General features: G+C 40.8%; 2 protein-coding genes across 7 annotated transcripts in view; one reads left to right on the top strand and one right to left on the bottom strand.

Annotated features, from left to right (window-relative positions):
• tsc2 (TSC complex subunit 2) overlaps positions 1 to 9,119 on the bottom strand; it is a 39,860-nt gene extending 30,741 nt beyond the window's left edge. For 2 of the 5 annotated variants that reach the window (XM_030423512.1, XM_030423502.1), the window contains exons 1-9: positions 7,247 to 7,680; positions 3,999 to 4,183; positions 3,797 to 3,883; positions 3,602 to 3,712; positions 3,362 to 3,509; positions 2,271 to 2,388; positions 2,128 to 2,176; positions 220 to 345; positions 11 to 84 (exon numbers count right to left, since the gene is read on the bottom strand). In XM_030423512.1, the coding sequence (XP_030279372.1) occupies positions 11 to 84; positions 220 to 345; positions 2,128 to 2,176; positions 2,271 to 2,388; positions 3,362 to 3,509; positions 3,602 to 3,712; positions 3,797 to 3,883; positions 3,999 to 4,133 (848 nt within the window). In that variant the 5' untranslated portion in view covers positions 4,134 to 4,183; positions 7,247 to 7,680. Of the gene's footprint in view, positions 1 to 10; positions 85 to 219; positions 346 to 2,127; positions 2,177 to 2,270; positions 2,389 to 3,361; positions 3,510 to 3,601; positions 3,713 to 3,796; positions 3,884 to 3,998; positions 4,184 to 7,241; positions 7,682 to 8,986 lie in introns of those variants that run through there. The other 3 variants (XM_030423494.1, XM_030423478.1, XM_030423487.1) reach the window with 3 other exon arrangements.
• nthl1 (nth-like DNA glycosylase 1) lies at positions 8,805 to 14,152 on the top strand. Of its 2 annotated transcripts, none has more exons than XM_030423532.1 (6): positions 8,805 to 9,093; positions 9,924 to 10,192; positions 11,300 to 11,470; positions 11,589 to 11,748; positions 12,660 to 12,731; positions 13,621 to 14,152. In XM_030423532.1, exons 1-6 carry the CDS (start codon positions 8,835 to 8,837, stop codon positions 13,707 to 13,709), a joined length of 1,020 nt encoding a protein of 339 aa, XP_030279392.1. In that variant the 5' UTR covers positions 8,805 to 8,834; the 3' UTR covers positions 13,710 to 14,152. The 2 variants fall into 2 exon arrangements, with proteins under 2 accessions (XP_030279392.1, XP_030279384.1); XM_030423524.1 differs by having other exon boundaries at positions 8,806 to 9,093; positions 12,626 to 12,731; positions 13,621 to 14,149.
• Positions 14,153 to 16,054: the final 1,902 nt, after the last annotated feature.

Here is a 16,054-nt window from a genome sequence, read left to right on the forward strand (position 1 = left end):
GAGACAATACCTCTCCTCCATTATGCGGCACATGGTGTAAATGGCACTGTGGCCGAGGTGTGTTCCCAAAACTTTCCTCATCAACTGAAGGAGCAGAGAGCAGCACAACATGGGAGAACAACAAACCACAGGGGAGAAAGGATCAGAAGTTATGAATGATACCCTTTCACATCAAAGCCTTTAGAAAAGATTAAAAAGTGTGTGTGTGTTTTTTCTCACCTTCCAGCAGGATTCACAAAACTCCTTGACATTGACGGTGCGGCAGAGTGTGATGATGAAAACAGTGAGAGAGTCTGAGGGCAGGCAGTTGTAGCACACCACCGCATCCAGTACTTGTAGTGCCACCTGTACACACACACACACACAAAGTAGCACAAACAAGCACAGATCAGCTTATAACAAATACAAAAGGCTGCAGTCTAACTTCACCTGCTAAAAAACTAAAAACTAGGGCTGTCAAACGATTAATTTTTTTAATCGCGATTAATCGCATTTTGTCCATAGTTAACTCGCGATTAATCGCAAATTAATCGCAATTTTTTTGGCACATTTTTTTCTGTTCTAAATGTACCTTGATGTATTTTTTAATGTTCTTAATACTTTTAACAACATAAGAAAGGGCAAATATGCTTGCATTATGAAAATTTTTGGCGGGGGGGGGGGGGGGGCTCTCTGCATCTGCCCTGTGTTTGGCTTGCAAGTGATATTTGAGACTCAATGTACTTCGATGGTAAGTCATTTCATGTCGATAGTACATGCAGATAACTTTTGTCCTATCGACCGAACCATCTGGCAGTGTTTCGAAAGTAGTTTGCCGTTCATACCGTAAATGACCAAATAATATACGGGTTTCAATTATCCACAGGGTCCCTTTAAACGCCGGTGCAGATGTATATTTTGGTAAATAACCGCCGGTTCCAAATAAATGTCGGGTCTAATTTTTTATTTTTTTAAAAATTAAGGAAGAAGAGGTGTCCACTGACACTGCACGTTTTTCTTCTTCGCCTTTTTCACGCAGTGTGCTGCTTTCTGTCAGTCAGTATCACACTGATGATCGCCATGGCTCCGGTGCAGCAAAACAATAAAAAGTACCACTTGAAATTCAAACTTTCTGTTAAAATATGCAGAGGAAAACTCGGGAGAAGCAGCCGCTAGATGTTTCTCTGTCGACCAGAAGAGAGTGAGAGAAACGGAGCTTGAGCGTCTGTCCGAGGAGGACATCAACAGGGCCAGGCTGCCTGCTGGAGGGAGGAAGAAGGCTAGCGAGGAGCCTGAGATAAACATGCGGGGATGAGTTATCAGCAAACGGGCACGCCACGAGAGAGTGTCCCGCAGAATGATCAGGACGATGGAGAAACAAATGTCCGCCACCGTGAGTGACAGCAGAGATGAGGAGTTTGCAGCGAGTGCTGGTTGGCTGAATCGTTTCCTCCGCCACAACAACTTCACTTACAGGAGGATGCCAGAGAATTCACCGAGAAGCTGGAGAAGTTTGTAATGTTTTCATCCGGGATTATTGTGAGGAAGGAATTAAACGCCTGTCCCAAATTGCCTTTTGGTCTGTTAAGTGATTGAAACAACTAAACCCCCCGGCTATTATTTGGTATTTTACGGTAAGTCCTTTCTCCATTTCCTCACTTTTCAGTCCACCGTGTTTTTCCCGAACCGCCAACCCTGCTGCATCTTCTTCTGATTCCCTTTCTGCCACCCTCTGGATCAAGACTACAGGTGCCACTGACGGCCGTAAATCTTTCAATGCGCGTTTTGTTTTTTGTTTTTTTTATACCGAGCGTTAATCGCGCGTTAAAAAAATTAACGGCGTTAAGAGGATGTTGCGTTAACGCGTTATTAACGCGTTAACTTTGACAGCCCTACTAAAAACGCAATCCTCCTCAATCTTTATTCCACGGTCCTGTGTTTTACTTTTTGGTTCATTTGATCAGAACTTTTTCAAATATTATTTGTCAGAGCCGTGAGACTAAGCATGAGCCGTCAGCATGGTCTGTTGAATGCTGACGAGATGTTTGAATAAAGAATCTGTTGATTGTTCTTCAGTTCACACTTAAAACACGTTACACTGCTGTTATAGTTGCTTCAGTTTAACTGAAATCTGTAACAATCACCTACCTCGATATCTGTTGAAGATGTAGTTCTATTGCACAGGAGGCAAATTTTCCTGCAAGGAACAGAACAAGCGAAAAATGCATGTTACTAACATTTTCTGGATTTGAAAAAAAAAGCATGGATATTTGTTTGTATCTGTGACTTACTGGACCATGATGGAGACATTTTGGTCCAGGTAGCAGCTGTTGAACTTCACCAGATTTACAAGAACATGGAGAAAGTCCGAGGTGAGACCTATGTCCATCCACAGGAGGACAAAGCGTGCTGGATGACAGGAAAAAAATGGCAAGACCAGAACAAAGTAGTACAAGTGAGCAAGTGTGTAAAAGATAAATCATGCCTTTACAAGTTGAAACACAAAGTTGCTAAAGTTAGACTGTATCTTAATTTTTAGCATTTGTCAGCTACAACAGAAGATATACAATCAGCATGGAAAAATGCAAGTCAAGTTGCACTGTTATGCATCAAGCTGCAAAATTAGCCAGTGTCAACACATAGTTCATTTACAGAGAACAGAACAATCACTGTTAAAACTAACCACAGTCGAGACACAACAGAGAAACACAGTATAGAGGGAGCAAACTACACAGTTAACTAATACAACCTATCTTTTAAACACTATTTTCACGACAGTTTGAAGGACATTTCTTCTATCTTTTAAACCCGGGCCGTATTTTTTTTTTTTACATATTTTGGTGCTTTAATGACCAATAGGTACAAAAGGTTTTGGAGTTCATCCAGTACATCGCCTCTGCCAGCAGCTGTGAAATAGGCTACAATGGCTTCAACAGTCTTTGAAGGCAACTGCACCTGTCAAAATACATCCACTAAAAGCACTTATTTTGCAACTGGTAGGCTGAGATTGTGAGTTTCTGACAACATTATGGAAAGTATCCCCACAGACATAGACCATGTTATTAGAGTAAAAACCTTTTTGTTTAACCAGAAAGTTCCTCCTCTCCCTAAAGCCACCAGACTCTATTCATAAAAACAGTAATTTACGTAACTTTGCAGATCATCATTAAAAAAACTTAATTCAAACTCCACAGAAACAAAATAAAACTCACAACCTTCTTTGTTAATCTTTTCACAAATCACCAACTCTTGAAATAACTATTAATTCGCTACTTTAGAGGTGAAAATATCCTGGCTCTACATGCCATTTTCCCCCTCTGCTTCTCTGATTTCTGCCCTCCTTCCTGTTCCTCTTTCAAAACTTTCTCCCATGGAGTTTTACCTATGTCCTCCTCCAGGTATGTGATGTCTTTCCCGTTCTCAGTTAAGGCCTTGAAGACTTCCAGCCTATCAGAGAGGTCCTCGTTGCATGGTTGGTAGTCTCTGATCACCTTGAAAAAGTAGGCTCTCAGAGGGCCGAGCCGCTCGCCCTTCACATAAAACAGTGAATACACTTTATCAAGTGACAGCAACTATTATCGCATTTTGTGTCACAGCTTGCATGTGTGTTGTGCCTACATACCTGTCCCTGTATGATGGCCCTCAGCAGCTGCAGGACAGCATGTCTGGCCTCAGGTGGCTGCTCCAGAGACAGCATATCCTCCACAGCTTTCCATACTGCCTCCACTGCGTGCTGAAAAACACAAACAGATTTGACAAACAGAAAAAAATGTGTAGTGCACTGTCAGAAATATCCCGGCAGGAATAGCAGACTCACCTCCTCAAACTTTTTTGTTTTGGCAAGATCACAGACGTGGTTCATCATGCGAATGCGGTTGCTCAGGCCACAGTCTGGGTGAAGCTCCTGAAAAAGAAATTAAGGCCGTGACGTGATGCAAAGCATAATGGGAAAAAATTTAAATGCATGGTGGGTTTGAGTTTGCTTGAACATGCAGAGACATTCACTTTCTTCTGCACACCTTGATGATGTCAGTCGTAATGATGAACTCGGACGGTTTGGTTTCACTCTGTTTGCTTGGTGGCCGTGGGGGTCCCAGCCCAAAGATCCCCTTGACTTTGTCCTTAAGACTTTCCTTACTCGGTTGCTTGTTCATTGCCGTGCCTGGAGATGCGATAGATTGCACAGGCCTGGACTGACGGCTGCCTGGAGAAACAGTAACACATGCTTAGGAATTTTAGCAAGAGATTAAATTTAGGATAACTGTATTGATCCCAACTAATCAGTCCCTCAGAGTCAGAAGCCCTTTTTACACAGCATCTCCGTATTATCTCCGGAGCGGTGGTTTGCCAATTCTCCGCCGATGGTGATTCACACAGAACGAAGCATCTCCGCCTTCACGTGTGTAATTAACACAGAAAGCCGGCGCTGCGGCTCCTAAAGAGGCGTGATGGGACACGTCATGTTGATGACGTCGGTGTTTCCCCAGGTGTTCCCGTTAATCCAAAATCCGCGGACAGTTTATAATCATATGGATGCTGTTATAATGTGTAGTGATTGAGATCCTGACCCACCAAACATCCTGGAAAGTGACGGAGTTAAGTTTTTCGCGCTAAATTACATAATTATAAATAATCACCATCAGTAAACAGGACGCTGTCTGACTCTGTCACTCACGGTGATGGAGGCTGTTTTCTGGGGGAAAGTTCCCTGAAGTCTCGGTCGGGAGGACTGACGGTCGCGGTGATTTATTTTCATCACAAACACTCGGTGAGTTAAGTTTTTGGCCGGTGACAAACGCTGTTTTTTGAGCAGAAATGTAAGGAGTCGGTAGGACAGGTGGGAGGACAGACGCTTCACCACGTACAGCTGTGGTATTTGTTTTCCTCATATAAGTTGCCAAAGACAGTTACAGTTACTACGTTACTTTTGTTGGTCCTGTAACGTTGCTTTGTGGGGCATTTCTCTGTATTTAGTTGAGTGAAGGACCTGTGCAGTTATCAGACTGCACGACCGACACGCACTGGGATGGCTCACCAATAATGCGGCCCTGATACTACCTCCAGAGGCAGATCAGCGCCGGAACGAAATTTCCCCCCTCTCCGCATCTGAAACTTTCCCACAGAGGATTGTGCGGAGAATTGGCGCAGGAACCCCGCATGCAAACGGCAGTGTGAAAGGCTACTGCTTGATGACTCCTTGTGGGTTAAACTTCTGTAAATTTAAGTAACACAAATTTTAAATGATTTTATTGAGGCATAGTTGAGTTGTATCCCTCCTTTAAACAGTTTTACTTAAGAACTGTTCTGATTTCTAGCAGTTGGCCTTTTATGGCTGTTTTAAATGGGAATGGTGACACATGTGGACATGCAGTGAATAAATACGTAATTCTTGCACTTTGCCTTTAAGGGGTAGTTTATATTCTTCAAATGTCTTGTTTGATGATTTTCTTGCAATCTATGAATTATTGCAGGTTTTTGCATCATATCGTGAGTTACTCTGTGATTTCCAACCCTATTAATTAACCCATAAAGGTCAGGTAAAGCACCAGACTTTCTCTAAAAGAAAATACGTGCGGTTTGCCAGCCAGAAGTTTGATGGCTGGTTACTGTCACTGCCCGATCAGTACCAGAAACCCTGCTTTGTTGTACAAACATGCATAAGTCAGGTTCTACAACCTGTCTGAGGGTTTTTTCTTACCCTTACTGCTCCTCAACCACTTAACTGCTTGGGCCACATTTTCACACATGTGAAGTACAAATCAGATTTCTGGCACAGCTCAAGCAGCTACAGACACAGCAAAATATAAGTATGTTCAACCTATTACTAGAATCATAATGGTAAAAAGTTGACAAACATGAGCAATGAACATGCCTGTGACTGAGTATAACCTTAACCAATCTGACAGGAAAGATTTCAAGTGTTAGTTCGCCCAAACCACAAACAAACTTTCATAGAATAGACACACTGTTGTTGAATCAATATTGCAGCGGAGTCATTAAATATATCTCTGCACACTCGACTGTTTGACAGGTCAGAGAGCAGCACTTGTTTACTTTAGTGTGCTTGTACTACTATGCCCATATCTTGTTTTTTGGACAATTACTTCTCTGTGTTGTCTAACATCTGTAGAGTGCAGAGCCACAAGGACGTTATTGATTGAGATTTCTATTTTTACCTTTTTTGTCTCCTACTGAGACTCTGACAGCTTTAAGTTGTATAGATTGTGTCAGGGGTTCTCTGAGGACACTGCTTAGCTGAGGTGTCAGTATCATTCAGTCTCGCTAAATCTTGTTTCACGATCAATATATTTAGCAAATGGTGAACTAGACAAAGGACCCAGTCACAGTAAATATTTGGTATCTGATGTGTGACAGCACCACTTTTGTTTTGCGATAGAGTGTATTTGTTTTTTATCATGTTGCCAGAAATAGACTTTTTTTTCTCCAAAAAACACAGAGGGAGAGACGTTTTTATGCCTTTACACGCAATTACGTTAATGGCTTTTGGTGCGTTTCCTCTGAGTATTTTAGATATAAATTAGGGCAGCAGCAGAAATCTAACAGATATTTCTTACCCTTGTCAGATGAAAAAAAAACTAGTGTAGGGAGGGACTGAGAGAGGCTGCGTACCTCCGGTTTGAACTTGGTTGGTTATTATTCTAACTTGTGTGTTCTCATTAAAGGGCTGAATATTGTTTACCTATAAATCTGTCTGTGCAGTGGATATCTTCCTGCTCCTGACACCAGACCAACCAACAAAAGTTGGTGGCAACATTACACTGCCTTTAAATCTGCAAACATTCATTACACCATGGCACAACAGGCAAATGAGTAAATGTGTGAATTGGGTGAACTGAGCCTTTAAGAATTCAGCAGTTAAGTTAGGAGTTCCAGCATGTCAATGTGTAAACCAGGAGGGGGGGCAGGTTTGGAGAATTTGCTGTCATGTGGGCCAGAGGAGAGGGGAGGGGAGGTGAGCAGCCAGACAACGACTGGTCTGTTTCAGCTCAACAACAACAAGCACATCGGTTTCAAGGTAGCCTCCGACGACAGCCAGTCGTATCTGTGAACACTAGACAACGTAAACATGATTTAATCAGGAGAAATGCACAATGGCGCTGCTGCTGAACCGTTAGCTCCACTTTCATTGCCATGGGCTAGCACTCTACCTCTGTGGCATTCAAGGTCTGGTAGCTTAAAAAAAAAAAGGACAACACCTCCTTTCCTCTCCCCAACTCCTCCTCCTCCCCCTCTCCTCTCACCTTACCGGAGATGAGTCGCTTTCATTCAGCCACAGCTTCGTCCATATGCAGCCAACAGAGCCGCCTGCGTCTGGGCATTGATATAACTCTGTATTTGCTGCTGGACGCTCGTTCTCGTCCAAGCTCGGTCTTCCACAGCTCAACCGGATGACACAGTAATGCTCTGACAGGGGCACTTCCTACAAAAACACGTTTGTCGCACTCACTGATGGGAAATGTAGTTCTTTTCAGAGAAGGCTAACCCAAACTACGCTAAAAAGCCCGTTTGTTAGTTTAAATATTATTACGAACGAGGAGCAAAACATCTACACAATGATGCGCGACTATTCATTTTCCTAATGCCCCCGTGAAACAGCTTAATATCAAAATAGAAGTTGTACAACGCTGTGAACTGAAACGTTATCCAACTGTTGGCTAACTTGTAACGAGCAGCTAGCTAGCTTAACAACAAGTCACCGACGCTGAAGTTGGTTCCTTATTGGAGGCAGCCGCTGCACCGTGGGCAGGCCGCCTGTGAGTGGAGCTCTTAGATAGCAGTGTAAAGTTACTGGCTCGGTTGTAAGGGCAAGAGCATCGTAAACAAGAAACATTATAGCCTATGTCTTTCTGTGAAAGACACAGAGAGTAGCGAATATCTGAGGCGTTAAGTAAGAGAAAGCAACAGAATTAGTGAGACATTTTGCGCACATTTTAAGGTGCCTCCTTCTTGTAAATGGTGCCATTGTGCATGATTTCAGTCCAAAACTTAAGCTCATTATAGATTTGTTTTTTTTATTTAATCTATTGCCAACATTGCATCAATCCATAGTAGCCTAATTCGACTGAGTAAGGAATTTGTGCGGATGAAATAGCGTGTAAATTGACCTAAAGGTGAATTTCAGCAAGACAATGAAAATGTTTTATTAAGCTTTGATCGACAGGAGGTTGGTGAGAGCATGAAGAAAACGTTGTTATAAAATCCATAGAGTGGTGTTACAAAGTATACTGTCTGGACTGAGATAATAGAGGATATATGGACAGTACAGTATTTAAAAGAGGAAAACACAGTCAGGAATTTTTCTTTTTGTGATCAGGAAGATACGGATGGACCAAGATGTGCTTTACAGTCCTACATATCCAAATATATGATTATAAGCCTCTGATGAAATCACTTGAATAAAGGGAGGAGCTCAGGTGATCACTGCCCACTCTCGATCACTGTGAATATCACTGTTTGTTCTTCTTATTTTTTTTATTTTATATTGTATAAAAACTGTGATTAAAAATACCATTCACACTACATTCCTGTTGCTGGTTTATTTCAGTTTGTATTTCCGATATATCCGACAGCTACTTATCTTCTACATTCAAAACCTAACATTCTTTTGCTTTGAATACATGCATGATATTTAAATCATCTAATATAGTTGCCCGAAATTTCTACTAGTAGTATTTAAATTTTTAACATTGTAATTTTAAGTTTTAATTATTCATTGTTGTTGTTGTTGTTGTTGTTGTTGTTGCTGCTGCACTAACTTGAAGGAAGGATCCAACTTTTCCGGTCCGCTCGTGACCAGAAATGACGAATGAGAAACCAACTTCAGTTTCATCTAAATGTTTCATGCAAGCCGCAGCACGAGGGTCTGTTATGTAGCCCATTGTTTCACAATGACTTCTCCTTATTTCACGCAGAGGTCTGTTAGCACTCGAAGTGGGAACCAAAATGCGGGCTGCACACCTGCGGCCTCTCTCGGGTCCAAACTTACCGACAGACGGCCGAATGTGGGACCTGTCTCCTCTGCGGCGGTGAAAGTGGAGGAGGAGGAGGCGAAGGTCTCTGAGCCAAGACCCTCCTCGGTCGCCTTATCACAGGGTAATGTTTACGTTTTAGGCTGCTCGCTCAACACAGACACGAAATATTCGAAATATCACAAAACAAGACAACGTGCATGTAACTAGCTTGTGACAGACAGCTGTGTCTCCAGCCCTGGGTGATCAGCCGTGGTCGTTGTGACCTGTTCACCTGTTGGACTCGTGCGTCTGAAAGGTGATTGGCACATCAGCACAGTAGATCCACGCAACACGAGCTGCATCCATGGCCACTGCAGACACAACTTTATCTCAACTAATGTGACGTTTAAGAGGACACGAAGGCTCAATGTGTGCTGCAGGAATAGTTCGGCTAACGCTGTTTCTGGCATGCCTCCCTGCAGAAACTGAAAAACGTTCATGTCCTCCACCCCACATGTGTTATAATTGGGGAAGAAACTATTATAAAAGCATTCGAATAGAATTGTATTAATCAGATTGTATCAGAGGTCAGCATGATAGCATCAGCCAACTCTTGTGCATGTTCCCTACATTTATCATTGTCATTCAACTTTTTTCCCTGCAGTGGCTCTCTGCCCCAACCCCAAGTTTAAAGGAACACTTCACCCAAACATGAAAATTCAGTCATTATCTACTCACCCCAATGCTGATGGAGTGTTGGATGCCACACTACCAGTGGGCCAACTTATGTTTATTTTTCAGATTTGTCCCATGGTTTTGGATGCAATGTTAATTGAGGTGCCCACAATTTTATTTCTCGAATACTCGAATACATAGTTTCTATCTTGTAGTGTACTTTACTTGTAATGCAGACTCAGTGTATGCCATGCTTGGTATGGTCATTTCCATCCTCTCTCCCCTGTGCTCATTCAGGTGGTTGCCCTGAACCCCTCCGCCACAGCAGACCTCATCCAAAAAAAGAAACAGACGCTCTATCACTGTCTTCGCACAGCCGCAGGAGGAGACAGATAAAGGTGGAATATGATGAGAAAGACGGTGTTACACCGGTGAAGACAGAGCACTGGGAACCTCCTGACTGGAAGAAACAAATAGGGTACATCCGTGAGATGAGAAGCGGCCGTGATGCACCTGTAGACAACATGGGGGCGGAGAAATGCTACGACACCGGGGCCCCTGCACATGTGGGTGTTGTGGTCTTTTTTTAAAGTCTACATAATTTAGTCTTCTAAAAATACACTGCTGATATTGCTTTGCGGTAGCTTCCACTGAGAAGCATACAACAGCTGATCGGGGCAATATTTTACAAACAACTGCATTTTCATGAGTTTTTACAACTTGAACACCATCTGGTATGGAAACGAGTTATTTCTAGTTTGCACATGAGATCTCTGGCCAATAAATGTATAGGGCAGCAGTCTGACAGCAGAAATGCATGTTTAAAGTTTGTGCTGTAATCATCAAAGCATTTAAGAGTTCAGAAACTCCTCTCCTTTGATCACTGAGTGTGATTACTAAGAGTCAACGAGGAAAGAAACCATCTGTCATTCAAACCAATCTGCGTGTGTGTGTGTGTGTGAGATGTGGGTGCAGTACGAGTCTCCAGATGCTTCAGGTGATTCAGAGTAGAGAATGAGCCCAACAAAACTTCTAAAAATAAAAATACCTTCATTTCTTTTAGTATCTCACCATTTGTTAGGCAACGTGGTCCTTTTTCCCTCATTGAGGATTCTGTTGATGACGGTCTGGGGTCGCAGCAGTCAGTCCTCTCATCTCTTATGATTTTTCTCGAGGTAGATGCTGGAAGAAGTTTCCTGCAGGATGATCAGTCACCGTCTGCTGCATGCTCCAGATCCTGTCACACAAGGAATCCCACTTCTGACACCAAATTGTTGTGGAAATGTATATTATTTGTGAGATATCGGAAATAAACTTCAACAGTCATACAGAGTGGTATACAGTCTGCTGAGAACCCTTTTTGATAGGGAGATAGCCTGTCATCTCATGCCTGTACCAGGTTCCGTTATCTGTGGCTAGAAAACAAGAAGGCCAGAGAAGAGAAGAGATTCTCCAGTGAGCAACCTCCTGGCAGTCCACACATGATAATAGAAGTCTCTCATTGTGCAGGTAGTACAAATACAACATTCAAGGACGTGAGAACATATGAAGACAGTGTAAAACAGTAATGATCAAAGAGTTTAATCATTTCTCATGTAAGAGTCTAGTGATATAATTTTCCTTTGCACTAGTTTAAATTAATTAATCTTCTTCCCTTTGTTGTCTTCTCACAGGTGAGACGTTTTCAGGTGTTGGTTTCACTCATGCTGTCTAGTCAAACCAAGGACCAGGTGACGGCAGCCGCTATGCAAAAGCTCCGAGCTCACGGGTGCACTGTAGAGAATATACTCGCTACTGATGATGACACACTGGGAAAGCTCATCCACCCTGTCGGCTTCTGGAGGGTAAAACTCTCCTTGTGTGCATGTCTTACATCACAAAGGTTTAATGAAATCAGTTTCACAACCTCGTTCTTTGGTTTGGCACCTTATTGTAATGTTTCTCCCACACACCCTTTTCTAGACGAAGGTGAAGTATCTGAAGCTGACATCGGCCATGCTGCAGAAGGAGTTTGGCGGGGACATCCCAGACAGCGTGGAGGGGCTGGTCCGCCTGCCTGGAGTCGGACCTAAGATGGCTCACCTGGCAATGGACATCGCCTGGGACCAGGTGTCCGGCATTGGTGGGTAAACACTCCTGAAGCATGCACAGTCACTTACAAATGAAAAGGAATAATGGTTCTAGGGGGAGATAGAGCTAAGTGTTTGAATGCTAATGTTAGCTAATGGGTTGTCAAATATGATGTGTAACCATGAAATATCACCCAATTTCCCTCTAGACATCGCTATCCATAATCTTTTCAGTTGCTGATCAATCAGGAAATAGTCACAGAAATAGTCCAGAAATAGTCTAGTTGCTGTATGAACCATTATCTGGAACATGAAACAAAGAAAAGCAGCAAATTTTAACAATCATGAAGCTGGAATCGGGTAACATTTCACAATTTAGTGAGACTTAAATGTATAGTGATGTGTTATCAAGGTTACAGCTGAAGCATAGAAAATAACAGATTAGATGGTAAAATATTTTTTGAAGAAATACTTTATATTTATACTATATATATATATATATATATATATATAATATATATATATATATATATATATATATATATATCTATATATAGATAGAGAGAGAGAGAGAGAGAGATATATATATATATATATATATGTATATATGTATATATATATATATAATATATGTATATATATATATATATATATGTATAGATATATATGTATATATATATATATATATATATATGTATATATGTATATACATATATATATATGTATATATATATATGTATATATATATATTATATAATTATATATGATATATATATATATGTATATATATATATATATATATATATAATATATATATATATATTATATTAATATATATATATATGTATATATATATATATATATATATATGAACTGTGATTAGATGTGGTGTGTTCGTGCGTGTGCTCATACAATGTGTTTTTTGTTTAGGTGTGGACACACATGTGCATCGTATCTCCAATAGGCTTGGCTGGCTCAAGAAACCAACAAAGAACCCGGAGGAGACGCGTAAAGCCCTGGAGCAGTGGTTACCCAGGTAACAGCCTGACTTGATCACTGCTGACCCACACAACCTGATTAACACGGACCAACAACCCAATAAAGATCAGTCACTAAGGTTGACCCAGATACATACAGCACATAATTTGCTCTGGTGATGAACAGGAACTCCTCACCATAAGATGTGGTGGCTGATCTGCAAGATGATTTTCAGTACACAACTCAGTATATAACAATATTTTCATACATTTTGTGTCGATTTAATGCACCTTTTAAGCTTTACTGCAAGATTTTAAGATTTACATTTTAATTAGAGAGAAAATGACCAAATACAAACATAACCTTAACACAACACAATGCCAAAACTACAACCACAGCACAAGGACGATAGTTTTTGATAGTTATACATTAACAATGGGATGAAAAAACTAATCTAATGTGAGAGTGGTCACATGTAGCGATAAAGCCACACAGAGCACTGCAGTTTCCCAGAATATTTGCATCTTTTAGATCATTGTTTTGGTCTTGTGTTGCATTTGTTTAACCAACAAAACTTTCTCTTTTCAACCTATTAAAGGCCATTGTATCTGATAATATAATTGTATAATGATGTATAATGTGATGCAGGGAAACTTTGGTATTTTGGATGATCGTCATTTATATACAGTTCAACGTGCTGAGATTAAATATGACAGTAATGATGATAATGATATGCACATGTAGAGACTGTTTATTGCATAATTTATAGGTAAAGGAGTTGTTTTAGGGCGACAGGGTTATTGCACAGAGATCGTTTTCTGATTTCTGTTTCTGTTCAGTTTTTGTATGTTCTGTAGTTGCTGTGGCATACATAGCTCTGTGGAAATCAATAAATGAATGCAGGTTCAAAGCTGAGCTTGAGATGTACCTGATACACTCTGTTGCAGGGAGCTGTGGAGTGAGATCAACTGGCTGCTCGTGGGTTTCGGACAGCAGGTTTGTCTGCCCATCAACCCTCTTTGCTCTGTGTGTCTGAACCAGCACAGCTGTCCCTCTGCCCACAAGAACTCTCCTGCAAAGAGGCCTAAAGCTGGATCCCCAACGTCTCCTTTTAAAACAAAAACTGAACCTGAGCAGGATTCCACTGTTTACAACAGGAGAACAAAGAAGGAGCCGCTGTCCACACCTATTTCCCCCACCATCCAGAAGAGGAGGCTGAAAAGTAAAGTTAATCATTGATCAGTTTTGCCAGAGCTGTGACCAAATGTTGGAAAAGACTCCAACATACAAACACACACACACACTGAAAACATGCATCCAAGTTAGACATTAATGTGAATATGTAGTTCGGGATATCTGTATATTGATTGTTGAGTTTCATTTGACACTATAAGGACACCTTTTACACTTTAGATAAGATGAAATATTTTTATACTCTGCAAATTCTTTACTACCAAATAAAAGAAATGTCTGAAGCTGGATGTGAAGGTCATGTTTCAAGTTTGCGCAGTGTGTCCAGTAGAGGGAGCGTCTGTTGCATATTTACTGGGAAAATAACAAGAACATAAACTTGGAAAAAGTAGTTTATTGCACTACATAAACGAAATACAAAACAAATATACAACAAAAAAAAGATTAGTAAGTTGTATGGATCAGTTGATAAAACTTCATAATATCATTGATTAATGGTAAATTGATATTTATTAAAATTTAGTCTATGGTAATTTGACTAAACAGACAATGGAATGTTTAATGAATAATTTATTAAGCAGTTGTAAAGGTTTATAAACTACATTATGCATTATCCATTATACACATCAGCTATAACTTTACAATAAACAACAACTCCTTAATGAGTGGTTTCTAAAGCAATTCATTGTTAACAGTGGAATAACTATAAACAAAAAAACTGTCAGTGTTACCTGTTAGTTCAGTAACTTTCCCTTTACTGTAAAATATAAAGTCAAAAGAAATGACCAAACACTGTTAAAGGTGCAATATGGAAATTATTATAACATTTTACGAGTTTATGAAAAATGAGTCAACAGAATGTGAAGAATTAACAGTTTTGACTCCTTTGTGTTGTTTCGGAGCAATATCTACTGAAGTTAGCATGCTAACCAGCTAGCCCCCAGCCAGTTTGTACCATAACAGTCCGATAGTAGACAACACCAACAGACCTCCAGTGCTCTGAGCTCCTAGTCCAGGCAGAGTGAGCTAATACCACCACTAGCTGCATGTTTAGCTGAGCTTACAGCAGAAACAGTTAGCTGCAGCTAGCAGTTACTCTGGTGATTTGCTGCCCCCTCTTTGCTCGGGGTCCAGTTCTCACATATTGCATCTTCAACCAAGAGATTTAAAAGGGCACATAAAAAACATTTTAAAGGTATGGTAAGCATAGGGGCACACATAAGCTCAGCTGGCAGAGTGGGCGTCCCATGTACAGAGGTTACGTCCTCGCTGCAGCAGCCCCAGGTTCAAGTCCCGGCCTGGGGCCCTTTATTGTGTGTCGCTTCCCTTCTCTCTCATCCTGTTTCCTGTCATCTCTGAAGCTGTCCTGTCAATAAGGCCAAAAAAAGGTATGATAAACAGTGAAGGACAGCCTCCATTCATACAAACACATGAACAACAACAACATGAACATACCTGATTTACTTACATGAACAATTTTCTCTGAAAATGTTTATATTACTCAGCAAGACCACTTAAACTACAAATGATTATTCTGACAATGCACATTTCCTTAAGCCGTTGCATAACTTATTTGTTTTGACACTTGGCAGGAAAAGTAATTTGTAGCACTGAGAACTGCATCTCATTAGGCGTGTCACCTCCAGGGAACCTGTTATTACAAGTTATTTAACTTACTGACTGACTGCCTTACTTGGTAGACATAAATGAAACTACGCCATTGTTACTGTTAGTAGTTTCACATTGCCTGTTGCAGATATGAATACACTGAACCAATGCCACTGTGACACAATTGCACAGTGCTCATGTCAGTGGCCATAAACCTTTAAATTGTGTGATTTAAAGGAAATAATATTACACCCTGAATATGGATCTAGTTTATTGCTCAAGGGCACATCCGCAGCGTTTAGGATATTTACCACAGGTGAAGAAAAACTATTTTAACTGATTTAAAAAACAATAACAAACACTGTCAGTCTTTGTTGTCCTAAGTCAGTGGTTATATACAAGTAAGCCTGAATCACCACCTAGCAAAACACAAGGTAAGTTTATATTTTACGCAACATGAATTCCCCTTTTATGCAACCGTCCCATTATTAATCTCCAGCAGAGATAAAGGAAGGTAAGGAAGATTTCCGTTCTCGGGTCACAGGCGGGACCAAAGGAGCAAATGTCCTCCTCGTAGACGCA

Source organism: Sparus aurata, chromosome 1 (assembly GCF_900880675.1).
Source record: "Sparus aurata chromosome 1, fSpaAur1.1, whole genome shotgun sequence".
Taxonomy (NCBI): Eukaryota; Metazoa; Chordata; class Actinopteri; order Spariformes; family Sparidae; genus Sparus; species Sparus aurata.